Source organism: Eublepharis macularius, chromosome 12, assembly GCF_028583425.1.
Source record: "Eublepharis macularius isolate TG4126 chromosome 12, MPM_Emac_v1.0, whole genome shotgun sequence".
Classification (NCBI taxonomy): domain Eukaryota; kingdom Metazoa; phylum Chordata; class Lepidosauria; order Squamata; family Eublepharidae; genus Eublepharis; species Eublepharis macularius.
Window position 1 is genome coordinate 29,512,726 of NC_072801.1, and position 26,597 is coordinate 29,539,322.

The 26,597-nt window shown below is 51.1% G+C and overlaps 1 protein-coding gene and 1 pseudogene across 2 annotated transcripts; one reads left to right on the forward strand and one right to left on the reverse strand.

Annotated features, from left to right (window-relative positions):
• The first annotated feature begins 5,770 nt into the window (after window positions 1-5,770).
• On the forward strand, window positions 5,771-7,496 carry LOC129339079 (forkhead box protein J1.2-like; annotated as a pseudogene).
• A 1,781-nt stretch (window positions 7,497-9,277) lies between these two features.
• Window positions 9,278-26,597, reverse strand: MGRN1 (mahogunin ring finger 1). Of its 2 annotated transcripts, XM_054993410.1 has the most exons (17): window positions 26,433-26,597; window positions 25,234-25,352; window positions 24,667-24,755; window positions 22,046-22,192; window positions 21,171-21,288; window positions 20,751-20,817; window positions 19,797-19,849; window positions 19,296-19,343; window positions 18,463-18,531; window positions 17,732-17,891; window positions 17,133-17,242; window positions 15,905-16,128; window positions 15,346-15,469; window positions 12,201-12,246; window positions 11,693-11,803; window positions 10,984-11,028; window positions 10,560-10,648 (listed from the first exon to the last, which is right to left on the reverse strand). In XM_054993410.1, exons 1-16 carry the CDS (start codon window positions 26,518-26,520, stop codon window positions 10,988-10,990), a joined length of 1,614 nt encoding a protein of 537 aa, XP_054849385.1. In that variant the 5' UTR covers window positions 26,521-26,597; the 3' UTR covers window positions 10,560-10,648; window positions 10,984-10,987. The 2 variants fall into 2 exon arrangements, with proteins under 2 accessions (XP_054849384.1, XP_054849385.1); XM_054993409.1 differs by lacking the exon at window positions 10,984-11,028 and having other exon boundaries at window positions 9,278-10,648.

Genomic DNA, 26,597 nt, shown 5'->3' on the forward strand with positions numbered 1-26,597 from the left:
TCTCACTACTACCACTGGCAAGGAATAATTACTCACTGAGTAAAGAAGTACTTCCTTTTGCATGTCCTGAACCTGTTTCCCAACTATGTTATTGGGTGCCCTGAATTCTAGTATCACGGGAGAGGGGGAAAGAAGCTTGCTCTGTCCAGTTTTTCCACCTCATGCATAATTTTATAAACCTCTATCATACTTCCCCTTAGTGTTTCCCCCCCGGAACAAAAAGCCCCATCCAACCTTTCCTCATTAGATAGGTGATGCAATTTCGTAATTATCTTGGTTACCTTTTTATCTGATGATTTTTCAGTATGCTGCAGCTATGTATTTATTACAGTTAACTTGTGTTTTACCATACACCAAAGGTCCAAGTAAGAGGATAATACAGATGTTGCTTCTGTGCCAAGGAAGGTGGCAGGTGAGACCTGCTCCATCTTAGAGCTGGCTTCTTTTTCTGAGAACTAGCGTGGTGTATGCTGGGCTAGGGCTTGACAGACTTGGGTCCAAACCTCCCCCACTGCCTCAGCCCATGCAGGTAGCAGGTTGACTTTCTCACATTGAATATATACCACAGGAATGTTGGGGGGTGGGGGGAACTACAGACACTGCACTGAGTTCCGCAGAAGGGGTGGGGTAAAATGTCACAGATGATATCTACTGAGTGCAACTGGTCTCCTGGCTGTACCTTGCAGTGCCACTGTGAGCAAAATTGTAACAATTTTGAAGTCGAAGAGAGTATTTGACTGGTGGGAGGCGGGGACTAGCTCAGAGCTACCAGACATTTTTACAGGCAGGTCAAAGGATTCATTCTCTCTCACTGGAGCAGCGGGAGGAGGGCTTTGGCTGCACCATCTTCTGACGTTCTAGTAGTGTACATGCCAGTGCCGGCAGGGGGAGAATTCCTACTCCTCCACCTAAGTGTCCCCAAGTAGGAAAAGTCCAGGACATGCTTTATTCTTTTGTTCTGCTGTGTGGATCTTGGTAAGTCTGTAATCTGGGCCTGTTCTCTTAGCCCACCTATGCCAGAAAGCCCCAGAAGTGAATGGCCTCTCCTTGATGTGTTCTTGACCCCTTTGCTTTAGTTGGCAGGAAAGGATACACAGACTTATGATGGTTGCTGTGGGTTTTCCGGGCTGTATTGCCGTGGTCTTGGCATTGTAGTTCCTGACGTTTCGCCAGCAGCTGTGGCTGGCATCTTCAGAGGTGTAGCACCAAAAGACAGAGATCTCTCAGTGTCACAGTGACCCTGTCTCTGTGATCTCTGTCTTTTGGTGCTACACCTCTCAAGATGCCAGCCACAGCTGCTGGTGAAACGTCAGGAACTACAATGCCAAGACCATGGCAATACAGCCCGGAAAACCCACAACAACCATCGTTCTCCGGCCGTGAAAGCCTTCGACAATACATCGATACACAGACTTGTTTTGGCTTCTCCCTGTTTTAGCTCCTCTGCTGCAATTTCATAAGGGTTTGGTCTCTTCTATTTTATGATTTTAAAATAATTTATTAGTAGTGCCAAGGTGGATGCTGTAGGTAGAATCAGGCCAGCATGTTCAGGTAGATCTCAGCTGTCTTTCTTCAAACTGTACTAGGCCAGAGGGCAGTGTCTTGGTGTTGTCTTGATGCTCGCCTATATATCAAAGCGTACAGGTACAAACAACAGATCCCTGCTAGTTTGCTTTAACACTTGCACAGAAACAAAGTCACAGGACTCACAAGAGCACAATCATTCTTCCAGTTCCCATCTGTTCCATCTGTCACATAACACCCTCAAGTAAATGTTTATGGTTAGAAACAAACCTGCCCTGCAATGCATATGTTAAGCCCCCTGAATGATAGCTGCTGGCAGTAACGTTCTCCCAAACAGCTTTGCTGCCTGGTGGATCCGGATTTGCTGTGCACTTTGTAAAAAAACTGATGACCGGGGAAATCTCTAGGTTTCTATTCCAAGGCTCAGAGGATTTTTAGTCACTGACTCCCACCACTGGCACACAGCTGCTTGATCGTGGCTGGGAACTTGAAGACTTGCTGACTTTATTTATTTATTTAGATTTTTAGTCCGCCCTCCCTGCCAGGCGGCCTCAGGGTGGAGTACAACATTTCAATTTACATAACAGTTAAAAACAGATAAAACATTATACCAATAAAATTAAAACTTTATACAATAAATACAGCTTTTCAGATGGCGATGATAAAATACTGCATTTTAGGGCCTAGTTCATATATAGGCTCATATATAGAGTGGTGGACAGATCTTTAGTGTGGCTGGTGGGGGCCCAACCTAGCCTCCACCACATGCCTGGCGGAACATCTCTGTCTTACAGGCCCGGCGGAAAGATAACAAATCCCACCAGGCCCTGGTTTCCTCAGAGTTCCACCAGGTCGATGCTAGGAATGAAAAGGCCCTGGCTCTGGTCGAGGCCGGGCGGGCCTCCCTTGGGCCAGGGACCACCAACAGTTGTTTATTTGTTGAAGGAAGCATCCTCTGGGGTACATATGGGGAGAGGCAGTCCTGCAGATATGCTGGAGCAATCTTCTTCCAAACCACAGTTGGTGGAATCTTGAATTTTTTGTCATGGGCAGGAAGGGACAGGATCCTTGGAAAACCTGTTCAGCCCCCTGTACCCCATCACTGAGCAATGGAAGACAACTCTCTTGCCCCAACACTGTGGATTGAACTTCCCAAGCAGCCTCCAATTTACATTGGATCAGGGGAGAGGACTATAATGGCAGTCAGCAGACAGGTCAACTGCTGCAGCAGTTTCCTCTTGACCACTGCCTCAGCAGGCGCCGAAGGCTCTCGGCACTCTGGAGTGGTGTGTGTGTGTGTGTGTGTGTGCGCGCGGTAGCCAATGGGCGTGCAGACTGCGAGAGGCCCGACCAATAGCCCTGGCTTGCGACTATGCAGACCGGTGGACCAATAGGGTTATTCCGTCGCTCAAAGCACGCACACGACTCGGAATCTGGCTCACCTACGGTAGCGGGAAGGCGAGGTGTTTTTCCATTTCGGGAAATGCACAGCGCCATTCCCGATCAACGGCGGTGCTTTTGATTCCTCAATGCTAAGGACTGAGGAAGGTGAATCTGGTCGTGTGCAGAGAGCCTCTTAGCCTGCCGAGATTTCAGGTTGGAGGGGAGAGGGCGCCGCCTGGCTCTACGTAGAGCAGTAAACCGCAGGGCTCCCGTGAAGAGTGCAGACCTCAATAGGCGCCTATACCAGGCCTAGAGCGTTCCAACGTGTATACACGACACGCGTCTGCATTGGACATGAAAGGAACACGTCGTGGGGAGACTGCCTCTTAAGCGTGTTTCTGCCACGCAGAGGTAGCAAACCCCGCGAGGCTCCTTTGTGGAACAGGGTAAAAGACGGAACAGATCGGAACGGAATGGGCATTAAACAAATAGTGGGACTGCAAAAACATTGGGATGTGTTAAAGACACGAGACCAATATTTTAGAAATGAAAACATGGAAATATGTTTTTATTAACCCTTTCCCTGCCAAAATGGTCCTGGAATAGCACAAAACAGGCGGGAACAGGCACTAAAGAAAAGCTAGTACCATAAAAAACTGGGAAGCAGGGGTCATTTCGTAGAAAAAGAGCTGGAGGAACTTATTAGCATAGCTCATTCGCATATGCCACGCCCCTTGGCATCACCAGAAATTTGTCATTAGCATAACTGATTTGCATATGCCGCAGCCCTTGACATCACCTATCCTGGCTGTTTTGGACCAAATCCTGGCCATTCAAGGCCGAAATCAGGCCCAAAATCGTCAGGATCGGGCCACTGCTGAGCGGGAGAGAGACCCACCATCGTCAGAGGCCTGATCCTGGCCGTTTTGGCCCCAATCCAGGCCAAAATGGGCCCAAATGGCTGAGAGTCAGGTGGGCAGGGCCACCTGACGTGACCACTTTGGGGGACTGCCAGAATTGCATTCCTGCATGTTCCCCCTCAAAATGAGCCCTGGTGGAAAGCATTAAAGACACAGCAGAACAAGATTTTATAAATGAAAACTCAACTGGCACCCTTATATTAACCCTTTCCTAGCCAAAATGCATTTTGGCAGGGAAGGGGTTAATAAAATCATATGTCCATTCTTTCATTTCTAAAATATTAGTCTCCAGTGCCTGTAATGTTTACACCTGTTCCTTGAGGTAGTAGCATTTATTTAGTACCTATTTCAGCTTGTTCCATGGTGTTCTGGGAGCATTTTGACAGGGAAAGGGTTAATAAAAGCCTGCTGTTTTCATTACTAAAATACTGTCCCCCAATGTCTTTAACACATCCTATTTTTTTTTCCAGTACCACTATTTCATGTCCATTCCAACTTTCACCCATGCCCTCCTTTGTGAGCTCTCTCAGTTCTACCTGCCTTCTCCGAACCAGACCCGCTCCGACAGTCCTTTGACAGCCTGGACAATACAAACATTGCTCTGACCAGTGTTTGTACTGTCTATCGCTGGATACTCTGGACATGGATCTGCCAGAGTTCGTCCGAATGTGCGTTCTTTCTCTCCCGCTGCCCAGAATTGATCTCTGCTGCCAGGAATGCGTGAGCCCCACTGTCCGCACCTAGGCTGGGATGGGGGCAATAGTACCTAGAGGGGCCTTTGCAAAGGCAGTTGGGTGACTTTATGCATTCATGCATGCATTTAGAAAAAATAAGCATGTACAGGCACGATGGGCTGCCTTCTCACTGTGTTCATCCCCCCCCACACACACACATACAACAAAAAAATTCTGCATACAGGCCTGCCCCCAATATAATCCTGCTTCATTCTCATCCTCAAGACCAGGGACTTGAATGTGGTTGATCTGCATGGGTTGAGGTTCCACGTCTAGGCCTTGACAGCCACTGTACATTTCTACACAGCATCTACCACACCCATATTTATGGCGAATGCCCTCCACATTGTGTGAGAATACTGGCCCATAGCATTAGTTCTGTTAGGCTTTGTGCTGGAGTGTTCATTTGTTGGGAGGAATGATGAGAAGTGTCAACTTTCAGAAATGAGCAAATTATTTCAAAAGGAGTTGAAACCTGAATAAGTTACATAGAAATAATAATGACAGATTTTAAAAAAACTTCCATGCAATTAAACCTGCTTATATAAATAGTGTGTGATATCTTTGCATTATCAAACAAAACAAGAAACATTTTTGTCTTGTTTGCTTCCAAGTTAGCCACTTGGTTTCTAAAGGAGTGCAGGAAGTGGGGGATATTGAACACATACTTAACTTTCCCACTGAAATCAAAGGGACTTTAAATAAAAATTCCTAACACAAGCAAGACTGAGACTAATTGAACGTCCCAGCTGATGTCATTGACTTACACAGTGTAATCTGCCCTGAGTCTCAGTCAGAAAGGCAGAATATACATAAATGCAGAATATACATAAATGCATAAATAAATAGCCCTTGATTTTTCATACCAGCCCCTTTCCCAAGTGGGACTTCTCCGGGGATCACACTTCCCTCCAGGATGCTCTTTCTGTTGTCTAGTCCAGAAACTACACAGCTCACACTGAGGAGGGTGAAAGGCAGGACAGAGTTGTGCATTAGGTTGGGCACATCCCTCCAGGTGAATCAAAAACACATGAATGATTAAAATGCTTTGAAACCTGTAGGTTCCCCATGGCTCTTTTGCACAGGGGCACAAGAGAGGCTAAAAGATCCCCCTGATGGAGAGACCTCTGGGGGCTGTTGCTAGCTGTGACTTCCCCCCCAGGCCTTCTCAGGTTACAGCCCCATCAGCTTAGCTGCACTACGCCTGTAATGAAAGTGAACATGAACCCTCACTCAACTGCGGCCACCTGGACACCCTCGGAAACAGGATCGCTTGTCCCCAGGGAGCCACTTCCCAAAGACGCAGGCAGGCTGTGAGGCCCTGGCAAATGGAACGCAGGTAACTCAATCCGGCCCTGGGGGAGGCAAGCAACAGCATCCCTTTTGTCTCGGGCCCTGCAGGAGCCCTTCCCAAACCCAGTCTCCTCCTTTTCTCCCACCCATCACTTCTTTGCTTCACAGTGGGTGAAAGCAAGGCCCAGTGGGGCTCGTGACTACAGCCCATGGCCAGCCACAGCTTGCCCATGGTTCAGCTGAAGGAGGAGCATACAGAGAGGAGAGCATGGAAGGACAACAATGTGTCCGGAGTTCTGGATGACAGCCTCACCAATCTGCAGTGGCTCCAAGAGTTCTCCTTCCTCCCTGCTGACCCAGAGGCACAATCTGCTGCCAGCCAGCTTGGGCCCTCGAGGGTCCTGCACAGCTCCTATGCTCCTGCCAGCCCCCCAGCCGGAGACACGGCAGCCAAAGGGATGTCTCCAAGCATGGGCAAGCCCACCTCCTCCAGCACCAGGTTCTGGCAGCCCCTTGCCCCTGCTGCCGAAGCAATCGACTACAAGACCAATACTCAGGTGAAGCCCCCATACTCCTATGCCACGCTCATCTGCATGGCCATGCGTGCCAGCAAGGAGGCCAAACTCACCCTTTCAGCCATCTATGCCTGGATCATGGAGAACTTCTGCTACTACCGCCATGCGGAGCCCAGCTGGCAGGTAAGCCATAATCTGCATAATGAACAGTGCTTTTGTGGCAAAGGGCCAAGGCGGGGAGGGCAGGATGTAGCTTTTCTCTAGTATAAACATTTGGGCCCATTGGCTTTTGGGATCTCTTGCTGCCTACAATTAGGTGCACAGGGGTGCCATGTTAATGTCTCTAAAATCCCTTGGAGCATCTCAGCTGGCAGCTTTTGCTCATGTTTGGCCAGCGTCAGCACAGTGGTCCTAAACTGGCCTGGCTTAGTTGCCCTCGACCTATTCTTCTTCCATCACAGCCCTTCCCACCCTAACACTGTGTTTTGTTGTAGAACTCCATCCGGCACAATCTGTCTCTGAATAAGTGTTTCCAGAAAGTGCCTCGGGGAAAGGAGGAGCCTGGCAAGGGGGGCTTCTGGCAGATGGACCCCCAGTATGCAGACAGGCTCACCAATGGGGTGTTCCCACGGAAACGAATGCCAGCCCTTCCTGCCCACCGGGGGAGAAGAGGCAGTCTCTGGCAGCAGGATCAGAGAACTACCCTGCGGGGTGCGAAAGGCAAGCAGCCGCCACTTCTGCTGCCCAGCAAAGCCAGTGGGAGGGCCGCTCCTCCTGTGACACAGACCGGCAAGGAGACAGCTGTCCTGCCAGGCCGCCTCAGCTGGGCTTCGGGGCTGGAGACCTTTGCTGCTGCCAGTGAGGACTTGGAGCTTTCCACAGCCCTTGGCGCTCTGGCCCCAGCAGAGGACCTGGCCTCCCTCTCCCCGCCACAGCCACTCAAGGCTCGTTCCTGTCCTCCAACAACACCCCCAGCAGATGAAGATGTGGTGCTGTGCTCAGAGCCTCTTACTGAGCCCTGGGAGGAAGCTGCAGCAGAGCCGATGCTGGGACCCAGCTGGGTCTTTGAGGAAGACCCCTGCTTCACCGAGAGCTTCCTAGTTGAGATGCAGCCATGGGAAGTGTAAGTTTCCCGGCCCCAGAACTCGGATACCTCAGCAACAGGATGCGCAGCCGTTTCTGCTGGTGCTGTGGCTGTTATGTTCCAGATACAAGCAGGTACAAACTATTTCTGCCAGAGGCACAGCTGCTAAAGCAGAGAGGGTCAAGTCCCCTGGTATTGCTCCCTCCCAATTTTCTGAGGCCCCAACCCCTTGCTTTCCTCCCTTTCCAATTTTTGTTAAAAAAAAAATCTATCCTGGCAGCAGAATTTAAATAAAAATAGCTGAGTAACAAAGCCAAAGTTTGGAGTTTTTGTGCACAAGCCCCTGCCTTGGGAATAGGGATTCTGCTTCACTTTCCCATTTGATGCAGATGAGGAAGCTGGGGCAGACGCTGTTTTGCCTTCAGAAGCAGCCTGGACTGTCTCAACATGAATTTTTCGTCAAGGCTTGGAAAGCACTTTTCTCTGCATTTAATGTCACCAGTTTCTTGTACAGGATTGATACAGGTCCTCTTCTCCCTTGTAAACACTAAGCAGAATTTCACAGCTCCATGCCCATCACCAGCTGTGAGATCCTGCTTATGCCTCTCCTGCTGTCCCATTCCAGGCAAGCCCAACAGGTAAAGCTGCAGCACGAAGCACAGCGCTGCAGGAGAAGAGTGGGGCTGAAGTATCCCCATGTGTGGAATCCAGTGTCTTTTCTGAGCTATCACTCCACAAACATTAGAGCCTGGGACTTCTGCTTTGCAGCAGGGTAAACTCTCCTGTTGGGGTTCTGGACAGCAGCCCCTATTCCTTTGCTGAATGGCTCAGGGGTTGGCTGCCTGTGCCTTTTCTGGCTATGCAAACCCACCCTGCACTGCCAAAGAGGAGCAGCCTGAACAACCTCAGGACTCAGGCACAATTCCCAACGATTGGCCTTCACAATCCAAATCTCCTCTCTACCTCCCCAGGATGGAGGGAAAACGACGACAAAGGGGCAGGCATGAGCATGTAGGACCTGCCAGCAGAAACAACTGGGCCTAGGGGTGCCCGCTGATATCTTGGGTGTGGGACACCAAATACCTGTTCTCTACCACCCCAGGTAACCCTGCTGGCTTTAGTCTGACAGTGCTGGGGGGCAGCCCTTTTGACTAGCTGTTTGCTTGCTTTTCTGAGATGTCAGTCCTTGCGTTTCCACAAGAAAATCTGCCACTAACAAAAAAGCACTCAAAAGTAACACAACCCCTAGGCAGTGGGAAAGGCCTCACAGGTCAGCTAGCCACAGACAAGAGTTGAAGAAGGCAGGTGGGGGCAGTAGGTTAATGGCAAGGTTCCTTGCTCTGCTTACATACCTAGGCGAAACAAAGCATGCGTGTTACCCTACCAAGTCAGCAGTCTCGTTCCCCAGGGCAGAGATGAAAGACAGGCAGCCCAGGCCTGCTCCCATCTTCAACTGAGGAGAACTGCAAGAGCCAGTTGGAGGCATGGCCATGCCAGTGCTGCCCCCCAAAGACAAATGGTGTGGCTCAGCTGTGGTCCCACAGAGCCTGCCCCACATTCAGCAAGAGGCTGCTACAGGCTCCACCCTCAGCCTGGGGCTGGAGAGAAGGGGCTGAAATTAGCATTTCACTCATGTTCATGTGATGGTAAGCTCATCTCAGCCCCACAGAAGGCAGGGAGAAACTAAGGAGACAAACTTTGCCTTGAGGGTGGGCTTTCTGCCTCTCATTCTAAACAGGCAACCAGGTCCCTCCAGAACAATCATAGTCAAGGGCTCAGGGTATCCCTTCCCTCCCACCCAGCAGCCAGAGACAGGAGCACAGGCAGGACACAGAAGGAGTTTATTCCTATAAATGTACAAACACACCAAGCCTCAGGGGCAAGAGTTCTGCATCGCCCTTCAGTTGGTGTGGAAAGAAAAGGCTGGAACCACCAAGAGTGGGAAGGAGGAAGCTGCTAACAGCAGGAAGGACCAAGGGAAAGAGGCCCCCCCATGGGATGGTCAGCCAGCTGGCAAGCCTAATGGTAGTGGGGCCAAAGGCACATCATGGCCCCCCCCCCTCATGAGGGGGGAAGTGCAGGAGCCTCTCCCTTCCTGGCTTGCCCAAGTCAGGGAACCACAATGGCTACCCACTGCCCAAACTTCTTCCTCCTCCACATCACTGGCCAGTACTGCTCTCTAGCAAAAAGGCAGAGGCCAGGCTGGCTTCCTACTTGAGGCAACAAGACATCCTTCTAAGATGGAGCCTGCCCTCCGCCCCTCCCCACAACTGAATAGGTGACCTCACACAGGCACAGGGTAATGGTGGTGGCAGTAGCAGAAGTAGCTGGAGATCAAATGGGAGAGGGCAGATGTGGGACAAAGGCCTCTGGCCAGAGCAGCACATCTTTCCTTGGCCCAGAGCGAGACTGTTGGCTCATCTGTGTCCAGGCAGCTGAATGCTCAAAGGTGGAGCTTGAACTTAAGGTCAGGGTGGAGGAGAATACGATGCCCCCTCAAGCAGCAGGAGCAGCTGCCCTCTCCCCCGCCAGCTGGGATTCCTGCTCAGCCCAGAGAACAGCACTTGGATATGTCCCAGTCTGGCCTTTTCACATGGAGGCAGCTTTAGAAGGAAATCCCCAACTACGCACCGAGATGCTCCTCCGGTCACAATGAGCACCTTGGCAAAGCACAGGCAGAAAGGAAGGAAGCACCCACCCTCCTCTTTCTCTTCAGCAAGTGGCAGAGCAGGAGAGTGAGGGAAGGCTCACTGGCAGCGCTGTAGCTAGGCAGAGCATTTTAAAAGGCCACAGCCCTGGCCGATATTTACAGGGGGGTGGGCAGTACCAGCAGAGTGGCAGTGAGAAAGGAAGGTCTTTCTGCCTTAACTGCCTGAGATGCAATAGAGGGAGGCGCTGCCAGGTGAGGGAAGGATCCGTAGGAGAGAGGCTGAACCATGCACGTTTGTACAAAGACACAAGTCCTTCAGAGAGGGAAGGCAAAGGCCAATCACAGGGCCAACAGCAGAAGAGAACAGGTGGTGAGCGCACAAAGTGTCCTGGGTGGACAAGGGGGCCCCAGTCTCGCAGGCAGTCAGACTCAGGCTGGGCTCTGCTCACTGGTAACGCAAAGGTGAGGGTGGCTGAAGAGGGTGAGGGGCTGCCCGGCATCGCTGGGCCCACAGCTCTGGAGGATGCTGGTGAAGTCCGAAGATCCTAGAAGGGAGAAGAGGCATGCAGGGTCAGAACTTTGGCTGTCCCTGCTTCTGGAGAGATCAGGCAGAATCAGCACACCAGATCCCAGTGGGGAGCCCAGACCACCAAGGTGGTCCCCATGCAATGTTCGGATGCAGGGTGCCTGGAACCAGCAAGATTAGGTCAGCAAAGGCTCTCTTCCCCTTTTGCCAGAAGCTGCACCAAGCCAAGCCCCAGGACAGGGCTCTTCTCCCTGTGTCCTCCCCACCTCCCCGTTCTGCCTGCCTTTCCCCACCCCACCCCCTCCCCTCATTAATGACACCTGCCAGTGTGTATGACAGAAAGAGAGGACATACCAGCTTACTCCTCTATCCCAATAGAGCAGGAATCGGGGCCGAGTGCTGCCCAGGCAGGGTGGGGGAGGGGAGTGGAGTGGGTGGGGCAGACAGAGAGGGAGACATTAGAGAAGCGTTTGGAACAGATGGGCCCTTCCAGCTCAGTCGCACAGCAGCACGTGGCTCTGTGCACCAACATCACAGGCCCCACCAGCCCTTTCTAACTTAGCTCTTTTCAGCATTCTATACTTTCTTTTCCTTGGCTCTCTCAACCGCCGCCCCCAACCCTTTTCAAAAAGCAGCCTCACCATTCAATCAGGCTTACAGCCCTCCCTCCATTCCCTCTACTGCTTCTCTTCCTTGCAATACTGCATCCGAGCGCACACACCAGGAGCAACAGGAAGGACAAGCAAGGTGGATGGACACCAGATGCCTCCAACACGACCGGGGTGTGTGTGCGTGCATTGGTCAGTACTGGGTGGTGCTTCCTCACCCCTCCCCGCACTCATCACCAGTGCACGAAATCAGAGGGGGAACAGCATGAGGATTAGCTGCAGGGGTGAGCCAGAGAGAACGCTGCTGTTGAAAGTGGGTCAAGCCAGGCTCCTTTCTAGCTGGAGGGGGTAACAGCTGCCCCAGCTTCTCTCTCTCTCTCTCGAGCCAGGTGGCCTCCACACTCAATCCCAAGACAGACTCCAGGGATGCCTCGCTCTCTCCTCTGGGCCATTACCTGGCAGATACACATCGGCCGGCAACTCACTCTCCAATTTCGGCAGGTTGCTGGACTCGCAGGCTCCGGGGCTCTCTTGGAGGATGCCCTCGCTGGAGGGAGGTGGGCCACCTGAGACAGGCCAAAGGGAAGACTCAGTGTCCCTCATGATCAGGCCTTTGAGGACAGCCTGAGCCCCCCATGCCAGGTTGTTCCCTCCCCTTAGTGACCACTATTCACACGCTGAGCTTTGCTTCTGCGTCCTGTAACCAGCTTCACTCTGGGCTTCCTGAGCCTCCCTTTGCTCCTCCTCCAACCCAGCTCCAGGTTCTCAGCTCTGTCCCCACTCCACGCAGCCCCACACCAACTCTTCCACCCCCTTTCTGCCTTTTGCTACCTCCCTGCACAGATTCTACTGTGCTAAGAATGCTTCCACCCAGCCAGACCCACCGAAGAGAAGTGAGGCTTGGGGCAGGGGTGGCCAGAAAGGGCAACTGTCACAGCTCCTGCCTCTTTCCTCAGCACTTACCTTGCTGCAGTGTGTCCACCTCCTCTGCTTCTTCCACTGCCAGGCTCTTGAAAACAGAAGAGAAAGAGTTCACAATACTCCACAGGACTAGCTTTGCGTCAAGATCCAGCAGAGCACCCATCCCTCACCCCTGCTGACATCAGTCCAGTTTCTGGGAGGATCTAGGAGGAACAGTACCACACGGAGAAGACTTTGGGGCTGCACGCCTCTGCTGCCCAGAGGTTTGTGCTGAGTTTCACAGAATCCAGCAGCCAAACTTTGGACTCTTTCAGAGGCCGGCCCCAGGCAGCAACCACAAGGAAGGGGCAGTGATGGCGACAAGGACTGTGCTCTGAGCCTCCAGCACCAGAAGCCCAAGGCTGGTGGCAAAATTGTCTTATGCTTTGGCAACTGGAATCATCTTTGGGTGGGGGAGCTTGCAAGCCCCCAAAGGAAACCCTGGATGGGATTCAGCCATGCGAGCAAAGTAGAGCTGTAGTGGGGGAAGCACGGGGCTGGGAACAGCCATCAGAAGCCAAGAGAGTGAGGATATTCTCCCTCTTCGAACCAGCATGGGCTTGCAGGCTCAGTGGTGAGGAATGCCCAGCCAGGATCCTTGCGAGCCAATACTGAAGTGTGTGTGGGGGGGTGGGGGGGAGGGAGTCATCCTTCCAATTCACTGAGAGGAGAGGAGAAAGGCAAAGGGAACTTTCCTAGGCAGACAGAGGAGACACCCCTGCCCCAAAGCCAGTAAGACTCCCAAGCAGGATTGCACTGAAGGTTCTCCACCCATGTTTGGGGCTCAAAACCTGATCTCTCTGGTCAGCTAGGCTTTTACTCAACTCCTGACAGATTCTTTCATTTTGAAAAGAAATACCAGGCAGCTGACCTCCCATCATGGTTGCGGTCTGCACTTGCTATCGAACTGCAGGCTACTGGGGTTAGATCATTTGGATCAAAGTTGCAGGATCCGCTTATTAGTAATCCAGATCCGGCAAAAACTGTGCTGAATGCAGTGGACATGCTGCTTCCACTGGAACAACCATTTAGCTTTCGACCTTTACAGTACTTAGAAATTTTGGCTCTGTTGCTGAATTTGAGGTGAACAGAAACAACTCGTTTCACATCACAGTATGGATTTATCATAACAATAATAAACCAGCTCCGAATAGATATGTTAACATCACACTTGGCGCAAAGGGCAAAAATTAACTGCCTTCTACTTCAGAAAGCTTTTTGGTTTGATTAAATCACTCCCTTTAAAATGTTAGTTCTCCCCAGGTTCCTCTTCCTGTGCATCTGCCTGCATTTACCAAGTGACTCCTGGGAACAGTAGAGTTGGCACAAAATGGTAACAGGCTTTGTTGGGGTAGTCAAAGGTTCAGACCAGCCTAAACTAGGCAGTGGTCGGTTGTGTGTTATTAGGTGGATCCTAATAAAACCTATCACACAGATTGTGGGAGAGGTACGGGGGTCTTGGCACCTTTCATTTAAACTGCTGTTAGGAGGGTTCTCAGTGGTGCTGGCTGAGTGAATGGTTACCACAAAGGGCCAAAGAAATTAGTGTTGCACACTCATGTACCATTCGAGCACATACAATCTGGCTACATGGAGAGTCCGAAGAAGGCTGTGAGCAACAGCCGATTCCTTCTGTGTGAAACAGCTGCTGGAATAAGCCCTCCTCCCTACTCCAATCCGTTTTGAGAATTGTGAGGTCTAATATAAACAATGCTGGGGATTACTATGATTAGGAGCTATGAAATACGGCAAAGGTTCTTGATGTAGCAGAAATTTGGGAGAGGACAAAAAGATGGATCGGGTGTAGATACTAAGCTGTCTTTCTGTTCAGACAGCACTTTGGTTTGTGGAAAAGGTCAAGAGCATTTCTTGTAGAGCACCCCTCAGTGCAACCCCAACTCCCACAGGGGAATAATTTCAGGGGGTAGAGAGGGGCCAGTGGGACAATGGAGGGAGGAAAGCGACTATTCGTGCAGCATAGCTCCAAAACATTGCATTCACAGGATCAGGTGCTCAGTTTCTGTTTGCAGCTATGCTCTGAGTGGGATGCCTTGATTCTGAACCACCTAAGGAACAGAGAGCCCCCTCCACTGACTCAATCTTGGCTACATTATAACACTAAAACAGATCACTTCAGTCTGCTGAAAAAGACTTGGGCCATGTCATTTCTGAACAAGTGAGCAAATTTCTGAATGGACTTCCTTTCAGGAATGGTTTTCCTTCCATGGTTGGGGCGGGAGAAAACAGGAACAACAACAACATTCAGCAAATACTGGAATCATCATCCTGATTTTATTCATTTAAATGAGAATTATTTTTGCAGTAGCATTGACTCTCGCCTATCATATTGCTTTAATTAAAGGTCATTTTTAAACAGCGGCTTCCCAAGGAAGAAAGTTCTCTAAAAGCCCACTAAAGTTTCACCTGTGTGTGGTTCTGGTAGCAGCAGAGAGAGGGCCTAGTGATAGCACAGAACTTAAAAGCATACACACAAGACCACAGAGTGTTGGCTGCACTGTGCTCCAGCTGTAAAGCTTAAAAAAAGAACGAACGGTGCTCAGCTACAGAGGGGAGCATAATCACTGGCAACAAGAAGCAGAACATGAATATGTTGACCCCTGAAAAGCACCTAACGAACAGGGGTGGCCCACAGGTAGGATGGTGAAAGGAGGGGGAGGGGAAGAGGGGAGGTCTCTGCTGTACATTTCTAAGGAGCAAAAGGCACCTGTGGCACCTCAAAGGCCAACATTTTCAGATATGGAAGCCAGCCCAAGGGGGGCACTCTTTGTCCTTTTTAGCCAACAGCACGGTGGCTCTTCTCCCCCAACCAGGTTTAGAGGCCTGGATTCAGATAAAAGAGCAAGGACCATGCCAGATCCTTGCTTCCAACTGCGCACATGGCAAGACTTCAGCAGGGTCTGGCAGACCAGAGCTGGGCTTGGCAGGAATCAAGGATCTCTGTCTGCAGGTTTGAACACAGCCATACCCACACTGGCCTTCTTATTCTGAGGTGAACCTCTTGTGAGTTTCCCAATGGCAGGCAACTAGCTGTTGTACCTTTATGGGGCAGCTAGTCTGGGCATGTGGAATGCTGTTGGAAAGAAGATGGCAAGAGGCAAAGGGGCATGAGTATGCAAGCGAGATTCACCTCTGGCGAGTTGTTCTCACGCAAAATAAGCTCTGTCCCACTGAGTGGTGGCTGCAACTCAGAGTCTTCTGAGAGCTTCTCCTCGTCTTCTTCGTGGATTGGGGAAGAGGGTGACCGGAGAGTGCTGCAAAGAATGAAAGAAGGTTGGCTGCTGCCCCTACAAGGGCACACTTGCTCCATTCTTGAGAAGCTCCTTTTGAAGGAGGAGAGGAGTTAGGACTCAACTTTGTACTATCGCAGCCAAGACACAGCACCCCACAGCAGAGCTACTCCTTGGACTGCTCATGCTGCAAGTCCCTCGCTTCCCACCCAGCCCCCATTCCAGGGCTGAGATGGGCTCAGGAACCCACAGGCCTTGCCTGGCAGAGGCTAGCCCCCACCCCCATTCCACATAGGAGGGCGACAAGGACAAAGAAAAGCCTGCAAGAACTGCCCAAGATAAGGGGAAAACTAAAGTTCAGCCACATCAATGGGTAGACTATGCCAGGTTGTGGGGAGAGGAGGGAACGATCCAAGGCTGTCCTCCCCGGAACCATCTTTACCTGGCCTAGAAGCTCACCTGTCTGGGGACTTGCTGCGTTTGCTCTTTTGATGACTGCTCTCCATGGCTCGGTCAAGCCCCACAAGGGGCCTACTGGGTGGGGGAAGCCCATCCAGCACCCCAGTGTAGGTGATCTCATCGTAGAGGGGAGCCGAAGGGATGGAGGGTGAGACGGAGCGCAGGCCGTTCAGGGCTTCCAGCAGGGAAATGGGCTCATAGCCGGGAGGGATGTTGTCTGAGCACTGCAGGGGAAACAAGGACAGGATGCCACCCTCACTGCGGGGTTTCTTTCCAGACTCTCCCCTGATTCGATCCTTCTCATCCCCAGCACCACCAGCCTCTCATTCACAGCAAGGAGGACGTGCCTGGCAAGGCTTCAGCACTGCCAAAGGAATCTCACATTTTCCATTACCTGACTTGACAAACTTGGGGGCTTTCAGGATTAAACGGCTACTCCTTATTACACATGGGCCCTTTCACTTACTGCTTTACCATCTCTATAGTGTCTTTCCTTTGCAACAATTCTTCCTAGTATGTTGACAACTTTTGTTTTAATGGTGGAGGGGGCCACTTGCCCAAAACCTAGAAATGGTATAAGGTGAATGTGAGTCTCCCCAGTCACGTCCAGGCCAACTGGCTGTCCACTAGAAAAGCACTGCCCCTCAGCACATACACTGGCTCATTATGCTGAGCCCATGAAGCTGCCTTCGACAGAGTCGGTCTCTCAGCTCCTCTCACTCAGTCCTGTCCACCCTGATTGAAAACTGTTCCCCTTCAGGGCTTTCCCCAACACCTGCAAAGATCCTTTACGGGAAGGTGCTTGGGACTGAACCTGGGACTCTCTGCATCCCAAGCAGATACCCCCTGACTAGCCCAGTGACTCTGACTTGGAAGGCTGAGAGGAAGAGCTAGAGGAGCCAAGGCCAGGGAATCAGAAGGACTTGTGGGATCAGGGAGGGCCTCATGCTGCAGAGGCACCTGCTGACTATGCTCCAGCAGCACTAGAGGCCACCCTGCCAGAACCTGCAAGTGAGCCCTTGCCTTTGAGATAACCACCAGGCCTCTGCCAGGCAGGACATGAATCCAGTCTAGCCAGCAGCCCTACTCCAGAGGAGCTCAGACCAGCCAGCCTGCAGAAAGCAGCACCCCCTCCCCTTGCTGAGCCACCATCTGGCTCAGTTGCAGTATGTGGGCTGAGTGTGGCTGGGCAGTAGCTGTGCAATGCTGGACGGGAGCAGTGCCTCACTGAGTGCTCATCATGGTCCAGGGTCTGTGCCAAGACAGGGCTGAAGGAGATGGGAGACAGAGCCCCTGGCTTCTTCCTCACAGCGCGGATCTGCAGTAGGGCTCGGAAGGCTGCAAGGGGACACAAGCGACACCTCTGTGACCTTTGGCATCAGGGGGCACCTGGCCAAGACAACCTGCTTTGCCTGCTACACACTGCAGTCCACGTTCAAGTAGCCCCAAACCACCCACTGGCCAAGTTGGTCAGGAAAGACCCAAGTCCCATGGTCAAGAGGAGTACTGGCTTCTAACAGCATGAACAGGCAGGGCTGGCCTGATTCCCAGCCCAGAAGTTGAAACAGGCACAAGTACCAGAAACCCCTGCCCTGTGCTTTGCTCCACCCAAGGACTTTAGGATGCCTCTTCCCCACATAAAGCTGGCCATGCTTATTAAATGACGTGGGCCCCGAACAGAGAATCTTACATCTGCAGCAGAGATACCTAAGAGTGGCAGAGACTGAGCAAAAAGCGGCTGCACTGGAGAAACCGCTGCCTTTCCAGACTGGCGAGCTGGACCCCCCCCCCCCCCGGCATGTAAAGCAACCCTCATCCCCAACTCACGTAAGCGGCAGATGGGGCAGTTGTTTGCCTGGTAGCGCAGGGTGTCGGCGCAGGAGTTGCAGAGGCAGAGGTGCCTGCAGGGCAGGATGAGGGTGTCCCGCAGGTCAGAGAGGCACACCACACACTCGTTGCTGTTGTCGCTGTTCTCATCATCGCAGGGCTGCAAGAATGGAACTTCCTTAGGATTTCTTTAGGGCAATTCAGCCACTTGGGCCATCTGCAGACCTCACTCCAAAAGAAGAGCCCTCCTCTGAGCTATCTGTTCTTTCTCGCAATTTAAGAGGCTCTGTTTGTGCTCCTGGCTTCCATTTCTGCCCATATTCCCAGCAAGCAGATCTGTCCAGCTGTGTTTATGCTACTCTTCTTCCCAGAAACACCACACACGCAACTGTCCCCTCTACATTTCATCCTCACAACCACCCTGCAAGGTAGGCTTACTTAGGCTCAAAGGCAGAGTGCCAGTTTCATGGCTGAGGGAAGATTTAAACAGACATGCCAATCACTGCACCACACTGGCTCCCACAGCAGTCCCAGAACAGCAGCAAGAGAGGTAACGGCCTGCTCTGTGAACCCTCTCCTCAGTGGGGTATGAAAGGAAACAGCTAGGAGATCAAAGATGCATTTTGGGCATGTGTGGATGGCTTCCCAGTTTTGAATTAGTGAGGGATAAAAGGGGCATCCCCCCTCGATCTTCCAATCCCCATCTTGGGGGCCACAAGCAGCCTTTTCACCTTTGTTTCCTGGTTGTTCTTGTTCTCGATACCATAGATCTCCTGAAGCAGGTAGCTGACCCGATCTACCTGGGAAGGGGGAGTGAAGAAGAGGAAGTTAACATCATCCTTGTGTGGGCAGGCTAGCCTACATGATGCACATCAAGTGGGCCAACCTGAGCAGAGGAGAGAGGACAGTTATGCAAAAACAGAAAAGTAACCAAATCCGCTTTCCTTCCTGCCATACTTGAAGAGCTCTGGGGAGGGGAGTGTTGGGGGAAAAGTTTTCTCATTTTGCCTTCGAAGCAAATTCCCTAGGGACCTGAAGCTTGGCCACCTCACACTTGCAGCACCTGTGGAACTTCCATCTGCGTTAAGTTCTGGAAACAGGCAGCCACCAGCCAGCAAGCAAAGGGGCTGCAGATTCCAACACCCAAGGTCAGCCGACTGGAGGCAGAATTCCTTACTCAGCTGCTGCCGCAGTCCCTATTTTATTTCATGCTTGTCTAAGACACAGACCACACGTTACATGACTTAGCCTTCCTGCTTTCCCCAATACAGATCTGGACAAATTAAAGCTTTCCTCTGCTGCCTGCCCTTCATGGAAGCTCCTTTTAAAAGCTTCTTTAACTCAGTTTTGCACCCGTCTGCACACTCTGGCACACACACCACTCACATGTTATCAGTCTCCAACAAGGTCCCTTGTGAAGCCAAAACACTCTACCACCTAACTATCTTGAGTTCTCCAGCAGGAACCTCTGAGCCCAACTAAATTCAGGGGCAAGGCCTTTCTGGAGCATCACCCAGAACTTCAACCAAACCTGGAGCTTACACCAAAAGGAAGGAGGACTTACGATTTGCTTCTGCTTCAAGGGCTTCACTGAGAAACTGCCATCTACATGCTGCAGGAGAAAGCGACCAGAGAGATCAGTGCTGCTCCACAAAACACCAGAAACAGGCATCAAGCCACTTGCCCACAACCAAAACACTGATTTTGAGAACAACTGTACAGATACACTTAACATAACTTGCAAGACAACTTATTCTGTTTGCAAGATCAGAGATTTCAGACTCTGCAGGTTTTTCAAAATTATGAGGTGGGTATGTGAGAAGGCAGAAAGAGGCCACAAACAGCAACCGAGTCCCAGATAAGGAGGCTTCACTGAGGCTGGGTATTTTTACCCCTCTGGCCCCGGCACCCCAGCCCTGCTCAAAGACCCAAATTAGACCTAAGTCTCTTGGGGACAAGGCCAGTGCTTGCTGCCAACACACCATCAGCCAAGAGCTGCCCTGAATTCAGCTTGAGAGGAGTCGTTCAGCTGTCCCAAAACATATCACCCAGGTGCCTTGCTTACCTTTTCAAAGGCAGCCAGTAGGATATGAGCGTGACCCGTCACTTCCACAACCACTGGAAGAGAAATCCCAAGCCCATGAGAACTGTGCCATGAGACTGGCAGAAGCCAACAGCCACCCAAATGGTTCCCATCATAAATGTGGAGCAGGAAGGGCACATGCAGGCTGACCAGTGACCCCCTCCCCAACTGACCCCCTCCACCCTGGGCTGGCACCCAGGAGTCCTAGGCCATGGGACTTGTACAAGCACATCCACAGCAGCCCAGGCAAGCTGAGAGAGGAGGGAGATCAGAGTTTATGGCACAGGAGGATCCAGGGTATGTTGTGCTCTTTACTCTCCTATAGATAAGCAGCTATATCTGCATTTCCATTCAGTTCATACTAAAATCTCTTATATCACGACATACTGAAAGAGATTCTGGGATTTCTCATGGAGAAGGCAGTTTGGGGATCATTTACAACTGCACTCAAGCACCCTCTATGGAGCTGCAAAGGATCATGGGATGAATAGCACTCCATAAAACATCTTTAGGTGCTCCTGATTCAGATAGCCCCACCCCCACCCCCCAAGGACAAAGATGCCCCAGCAGGTTGCCTCACCCAGACATTCCTTTATTCATCCCTTCATGTGCTCACGTGTTTGCTCATGGCCTTTCCTCCATGGGCCTGGGAGCACAACAGCTCCTCCTCCAGCATCTTCTGCAATGCTCCCACCACCACCACCAAGTGCCCTCCATGCAGAGGCACTTTCAGTGCACCTTCATTGGCACTCCAGTGTCAAACACTTTTGCACAAATCCTATCTAGTTGGCTGCTGTTCTTAACACAGGAATACATGACCTTGGAGCTAAGGCCAACCAAGTACAGAAAGGGGCAGCTCCACCACCGCCCCATCTCTCGCACCTTCTGAGACAGAATCATGAACAAGGACTCCCCCCACCCCCACCCGCACCTTACCATCGCCTTCATCCACCACAGCCTGAATGACTACAGGGAACACGCCTCGGTCCAGGTCAAAGTTCAGCTGGAAAGGAACAGCAGGTTAGTCATGGAGAAAAAGGCCAGAGGGACTAGGCCTTTCCAACCGTGGCCACAGCAGCACGGCTGAGGGGCAGTCCCTGCTTCTGGCAGGGAAGCTGAATCCAAAGGGCAACCCAGTAATGGCTCTCCCTTATCTTTTGCCAGGGCTCCTGCTGGGGCAAGGCAATTCTCTAGCTCCATGCCAGAGCGGCTTTCTTTCCACTCCCAAGAAAAAACCTCAAAAGCCACAAGCCCACTAAGGATCCAGGCTCCAACCACAAGAGACCGGAGCTGATGGAGCAGCAAAGCAAGTTCAAGGGGGTCAGAGGCCTGGTCTCAGAAAAGCAGCTGAGTTACCTCGTCCTCCTTCCAGTCAGAGAAGTCAATCTTGAAGGAGGGCAGGGAGAACTGCTGGCTCACCCCTCGCTTGTAGTGAACTGTCTCGGATTGCAGAGAGGGGTTCTTGGTGCTGTAGCTGCAGAAAGGGCAGGAAAAGGCTCTGCTGGACAGTGCTCTGGTTGGCCAGCCTGCAACCAGCAGCTGCCCAGCACCAGTCATTAGCCAAGCACAAGCCAAAGCCCACGGGTGCCAAACTGCCTCTTGCAGCCACCTGCTGACAAGCCAGTCTATAGCCCTGCTGGATCTGACCAGTGTTCTATCCAGGCCAGTATCCTGTCTCACAGTGGCCAAGCAGTTGCCCTGGAGGACCAAGCAGGGTGTAATGGCCAAGGACCTCCCCTGTTGGACCTCCCAGCTCAGCGGTGGGGCTCAGCGGTGTGCTGCCTCTAGATATGGAGGCTCCCTTAAGCCATTATGGCTAGTAGCCATCGATGGACCTCTCCTTCATGACTCTGTCTTGCCCCCTTTTAAAGTCATCTCTGATCACAGCCATCATTACATCTAGTGGCAGTGAGTTCCAAAATTTAATGGCTCATTGAGTAGACTACTTGTCTACTTTATGCAAGATTCCCTGGAGGTGACCCATCAAGACAGTTACCAGACTCAGCCCTGCAAGGCTGTATGTAAGGAAGTGGAACAATCTGAGAGATGCACTGCAGGACCACTGACAGACAGGTTCACAAGGCAGGCAGCAAATAGTCACCCTGCTTGGTGATCTTGGAGGCTAGGACCACATATTCCAAGAATGGCTGAGCTAAGACAATGCCCCAATTGGAGAGAATACCTTGATCAAGGAGGCCCCAGGGCTCCACAGGGGGTTTCCCAGCACTTACACTGCCATTCCGCTCACAAACTCCTCAGTCGCCTGGCAAAAGATGGTGATTGCGACCCGTGCATCAGCATCAAAGGTGAATTCCAGGCTGTACAAGGCTCTCTGCTTCCCACTCTCTTCTGTGGGGCTGTCTGCATCTTCTTTGTACCTACACAGAGGAAGATGAAGCTGGAGTCAGCATAGGCATGAGTGGTCCCTCTCGGTTGGGCAAAACTTGAGTTCCTGAGCCATTGTATTCTCTTTCTTCCCCCCCGCCCCCCATTTCACAAAAAGCAGGTTTCTAACTCTCACTTGATAAGTTATGGTCACTTTGGTGAAGGGTCCTCTAGTCTTCAAAAGAGAAAAAATCTGGGCCTTGAGAGGTGATCACTCATCCCCACTACTGGCACATATTCACCTGCCCAGATGCCTCAAACTCTTTTTCCAGTAGTGTAAGGAATCTAGGCAGACTAAGGAGCCAGGGTCTCCAATCCAAATAATGAAGAGTTTGTGAAAGACCACTGAATGCCACAGGCAGCAAGGACAGAACTGCCCTGTCCATCTGCCTGCTGAGCCACGTCATGCCCAACACCACAAGAACACGATCTTCTTCTTTTACCACCATCTCAATAAAAACTCTGGCAAGCCCTTCCTCACACTCCTGCAGCCATTACATCCTCTGGCCTTCCATTGCACACCATGACCTCCTCCTTTCCCCTCTATCCAGCATTCTGCTGCCAAGATCATTCTTCTCCTTCATCATTCTAGCCACAAAATGCCCTTCCTTAAATCTAGGAACCCTCATACCTCCGAAGCCCCCTTGATGTTTCTGCTCTCATATCCCCCCGTGATCCCCGTTGTTCCTCTAGCTTGCCCACAGCTGTCCAAGGGTTTCCTCTGCTCCCTCAAATGACTCTGCTAGTTGAGCATGACTGCCCCTTTGGCTTCAACTCACCTGCAAGAAGACTTGATCTGATACCTCTTCCTTCCTTCCTCAAAAGCCACCTTTGGCATCTGGTCCCCTTCCCTTCCCCCTTTAAATGAAGTCTAAACAGGTGCAACTGAGATGAACAGAATCTTCCCCATTTCTCCTTCTTCCATCACCACTGCTTGTGTGGTGGAGACCAAGGGGAGGATGGGGGGCTTGCCCCACCCCTCAGCCACACTCCGTTATGAGAAGGGAGATCTTTTGCAGCTTTTATATATATTGTCTTGTTTCCTGCTGCCACTGTAACTTCCAAAAACTACCTGGCTTAGCCCAGTAGGGGCAGAGTCAGCGCATGCAGCTTGCTAGCAGAGGAAGGGGTTGGTTGCTTGGTAAAATTTTCTGGGCTCTTATCACTTTTTATAAACAATCCTATTGTTATTGCAGAGGTATACCCTTCAAGCTGCAGGTAGCAGTCTGGTTAATGTGTTCTCCAGTTTGTTGGACCTGAATCCCTTTGGAAGAGAAGTGGATGAGAAGCATCCTGCACCTCAGTGGACTTGAGAAGTGGGACTTAACTCATCACAAAGTGCTGCAAGCAAGAACCAATTACTTAACTAAATGCAGAGAGAGACCATCTGTTGTATTTCCTGTTAAATGTGTTAGCTAAATCACAATTTTTTGCATTGCTCTGTATGGTGGAAAGGTTGAGTTAAATAAATTTCTGTTCTGTTCTGTTTCTGAATTAGCCCTATTGAACACACACAGAAAGAGGTTATATCACCATTTATCTTTCATGGTAAACCATACTTTATTGATTTATATTTGGCCAAGCTTGGGTTCTACCAGGCATAGAACAGACTGATGCTGAGACCAAACAGGATCAAGAATTGCCTGTAAAAATGCCTATTAAAGAAGGACGTATTTGAAAGGATGCTATTTGTTATGCAGGTACACCTGCTGACAGTTTTCCTTAAAGTCCCTGTAACTATAAGGAGGCAGCAATCCTTTCCCCTTCCTCTAGCCTCCATTCCAGGCTAGCATTCGCACAGCCTCATTCACGGGGCTTCTTGAAGACACTTTCACACATACTAAGCTGATGATTTCCCCTGGTCTACTTCATAATTGCTCACTGGAATAGGGACTCGGAAAGCTCTGGCTCTTCCTCCACTGACCCTCTAGCCTCTGTCACTTCCTTGGTTCCCGCTGGCTCGTGGGCTTCTTCTGTCAGCATCTTATTGGTTTGTGGCTGGCATTTTATTCCCTGTTGCCAGGCCAGTTAAACTCACTGTGCCTCAGGCTTTCATCTCACTTATTCCAAGCTAAAGGCCAATGAAAGTGGTTACAGTGTCCACTGACTGACCACTCATAACCAGTGTGAAGTGATGCATTTGAACTCCCATATGAACTGTACAGTTCCTTAATATTACCTTTTTTATACACAGTAGCTGCTTACACTCATATCTGATAGCTCTAGTAAGTTTCCACACAGGGTCTTAGCTGTTTCTCCACCTTCCATTATGTCAAAACTCCTCAGGACACAGCCTGACTCCTTGGACTAGTGCCATGCTCCCCAATGGTGATATATAAATGAACAACATAAAAGGCCCCTTGACTGCAGCAGCACATACGTCATAAGGGAAATCCTGACCACTACATGCCCTAAGATGCGACTCTCCATGGGGCCCAGAATAATCAGAACTGTGTGTCTGCAGTACCTGACCAGGCGAAGGGAGTCTTTGCGGATATTCACCAGGCTTCGCAGTGTCTTCACTGGCTCATGAGGTGCTGGGGTTACATAGGGAAACTGGAATGAAAGACCAGGAATAAAAGACATATCAAGGGAGATGGGCTGCCTGGCTGACAATGCCCAGCTGAAGAGCAACCAATGAGTCATCTCTAAACTAAGGCAAGGATGCTTTCCATCAACATGGGCATTCAGGCAAGAGCCAAAGGCTGCACACAAGCAGAAATCAGTGCATTTTCAAAAGCGAAGCCCAACATCTTAACGTTCCCTATTTTCATTTAGAGGGGCACTTCTTTAAAATGTGGGTGTTTGGAAGAAATTCTATATTTTTTACTCTGTGTTTCTGAAAAACATAAATCCTAGTTACATGTGTGACTGGGAAGCCTTCTCGTTAAAAAAGGAGCTGCACTCAAAGCTACATGGCATAGCTTTTTTTTGTAAGGATGAAATCAAATTAAAAGAACTCACTGGAAACTGCTGCCCTCCTATCCTTCTGGTGCCAATTAACGCCCCTACTTTCCAAATGGAGGGCACTTACCTGGACTGGTCGGTTGCCAAGGAAATTCAAGTCCATATTTTCCCCAAAAAGGTACCCCTCTGGATGTGGTGTGTCAAACTTCTCTCCTCCCATGAAAAAATGGCTTGCAAAGTAGTTCCCTAGAAAGAGGAAAAAAGAGTTGAAAATATCTTGGAATGCACCTATACAACAACACAGCAAAAGTCACAAAGATTAGGTTGAGGGAAAGACACTGTGAGGCCAGCAGCCACAAGTAAGAAGATTTCAAATCCATAGTGTGTTTGAGATCTGCAGTAACTAGCATGGTATTGCGGGGCAAGTAACCAGTGGCAAACCTATGGGTAGGGTGGTAGCATATGGAGCACAGGACTGCGGAGTGGCAACCACAGGAGTAGCTGCCTCTCCCTTAGGAAGATTCTTCCTCTGCAAGAAAGGAGGAGGCAAACCAGATTGAAATGCAGCCTCAAGGCAAGCAGAGGTGGGCAGCTGCAAAGCCCATTACAAAGACCTAGGCTAGCCATCTGACCCCAGAGGTCTTCAAGGGGCTGCAACTGCACAAGCTATGTAAAAAAGAAGGCTGAAATTTCCTGGTCCCATTCCCTGGGCAAACTGACCCCAGAGAGGCAGTATGGTGCAGAAGTTAAGCGTTTCAGACCCAATTCCTCGAAATCCAGCTTCGATTTCCTGCTCTATCTTGGAAGTTGGCTGGATGACCTTGGGTCAAGCACACACTCCCAGCCTAACCTACCTCACAGGGTTGTTGTGAGAATAAAACAGAGAAGGATGTCAGCTGCTTTAATTTCCATTGAGGAGAGAGGCGGGTATGAATGAATGAAATAAGTAAATAAATAAGAAGGGGAACAACACCCCGGCCACCAGCGCCCCTGGTGCAGACCAGGCACCCAGCTGAGCAGGGCAATAAGAAACCCGAGAGGAAGGGGGAGCAGAAGCAGCCTCGCGATCCCTGCGCAAGAAGGGAGTTCCACAGGCGCCGCGAGAGAGAACCTACCCCAACCAAGCCACAGCAAAGAAGACAAGTCTGCCACCCCCCAGACCATAGTCTGCTGATCTTGGGGCAAACGCGCATCCCCTGTGGAAGATTTCCCTCCCTGCGCAAGGCCCGCTGCCCAAGAGCTTGGCGCCCCTCAGCCTCCGATGGAGAAGGCAACTGAGGGAGACGCAGTGACAGGTGGGAGGGAGGAAGTTGCGAGGGAGCTGACCGGACTTGGGCGGGTAGCGGTAGGCCGAGTTGGCCTGGATATCGATATCCTCCACGCCGGCGATGCGGCGGCTGAGCAGAGAGCCCATGGCGACGGCGGCAGCTGAGCGGACAGGAGCGACGGGACGGGAAAGAGTCGGGCTGACAAGCCCCGTCTCTTAGCCCA

What these genes read in the sequence shown, in the direction of transcription:
- MGRN1 (XM_054993409.1), bottom strand. Translation starts at nt 26,520, where the DNA reads ATGGGCTCTCTGCTCAGCCGCCGCATCGCCGGCGTGGAGGATATCGAT. An exon ending in GACTCCCTTCGCCTGGTCAG is followed by an intron (nt 22,193 to 24,666) that starts GTACTGCAGACA and finishes TCCTCTGTGTAG; the next exon opens with GTACAAAGAAGATGCAGACA. An exon ending in GGCCGATGTGTATCTGCCAG is followed by an intron (nt 10,649 to 11,692) that starts GTAATGGCCCAG and finishes TCTCCCTTCTAG; the next exon opens with GATCTTCGGACTTCACCAGC.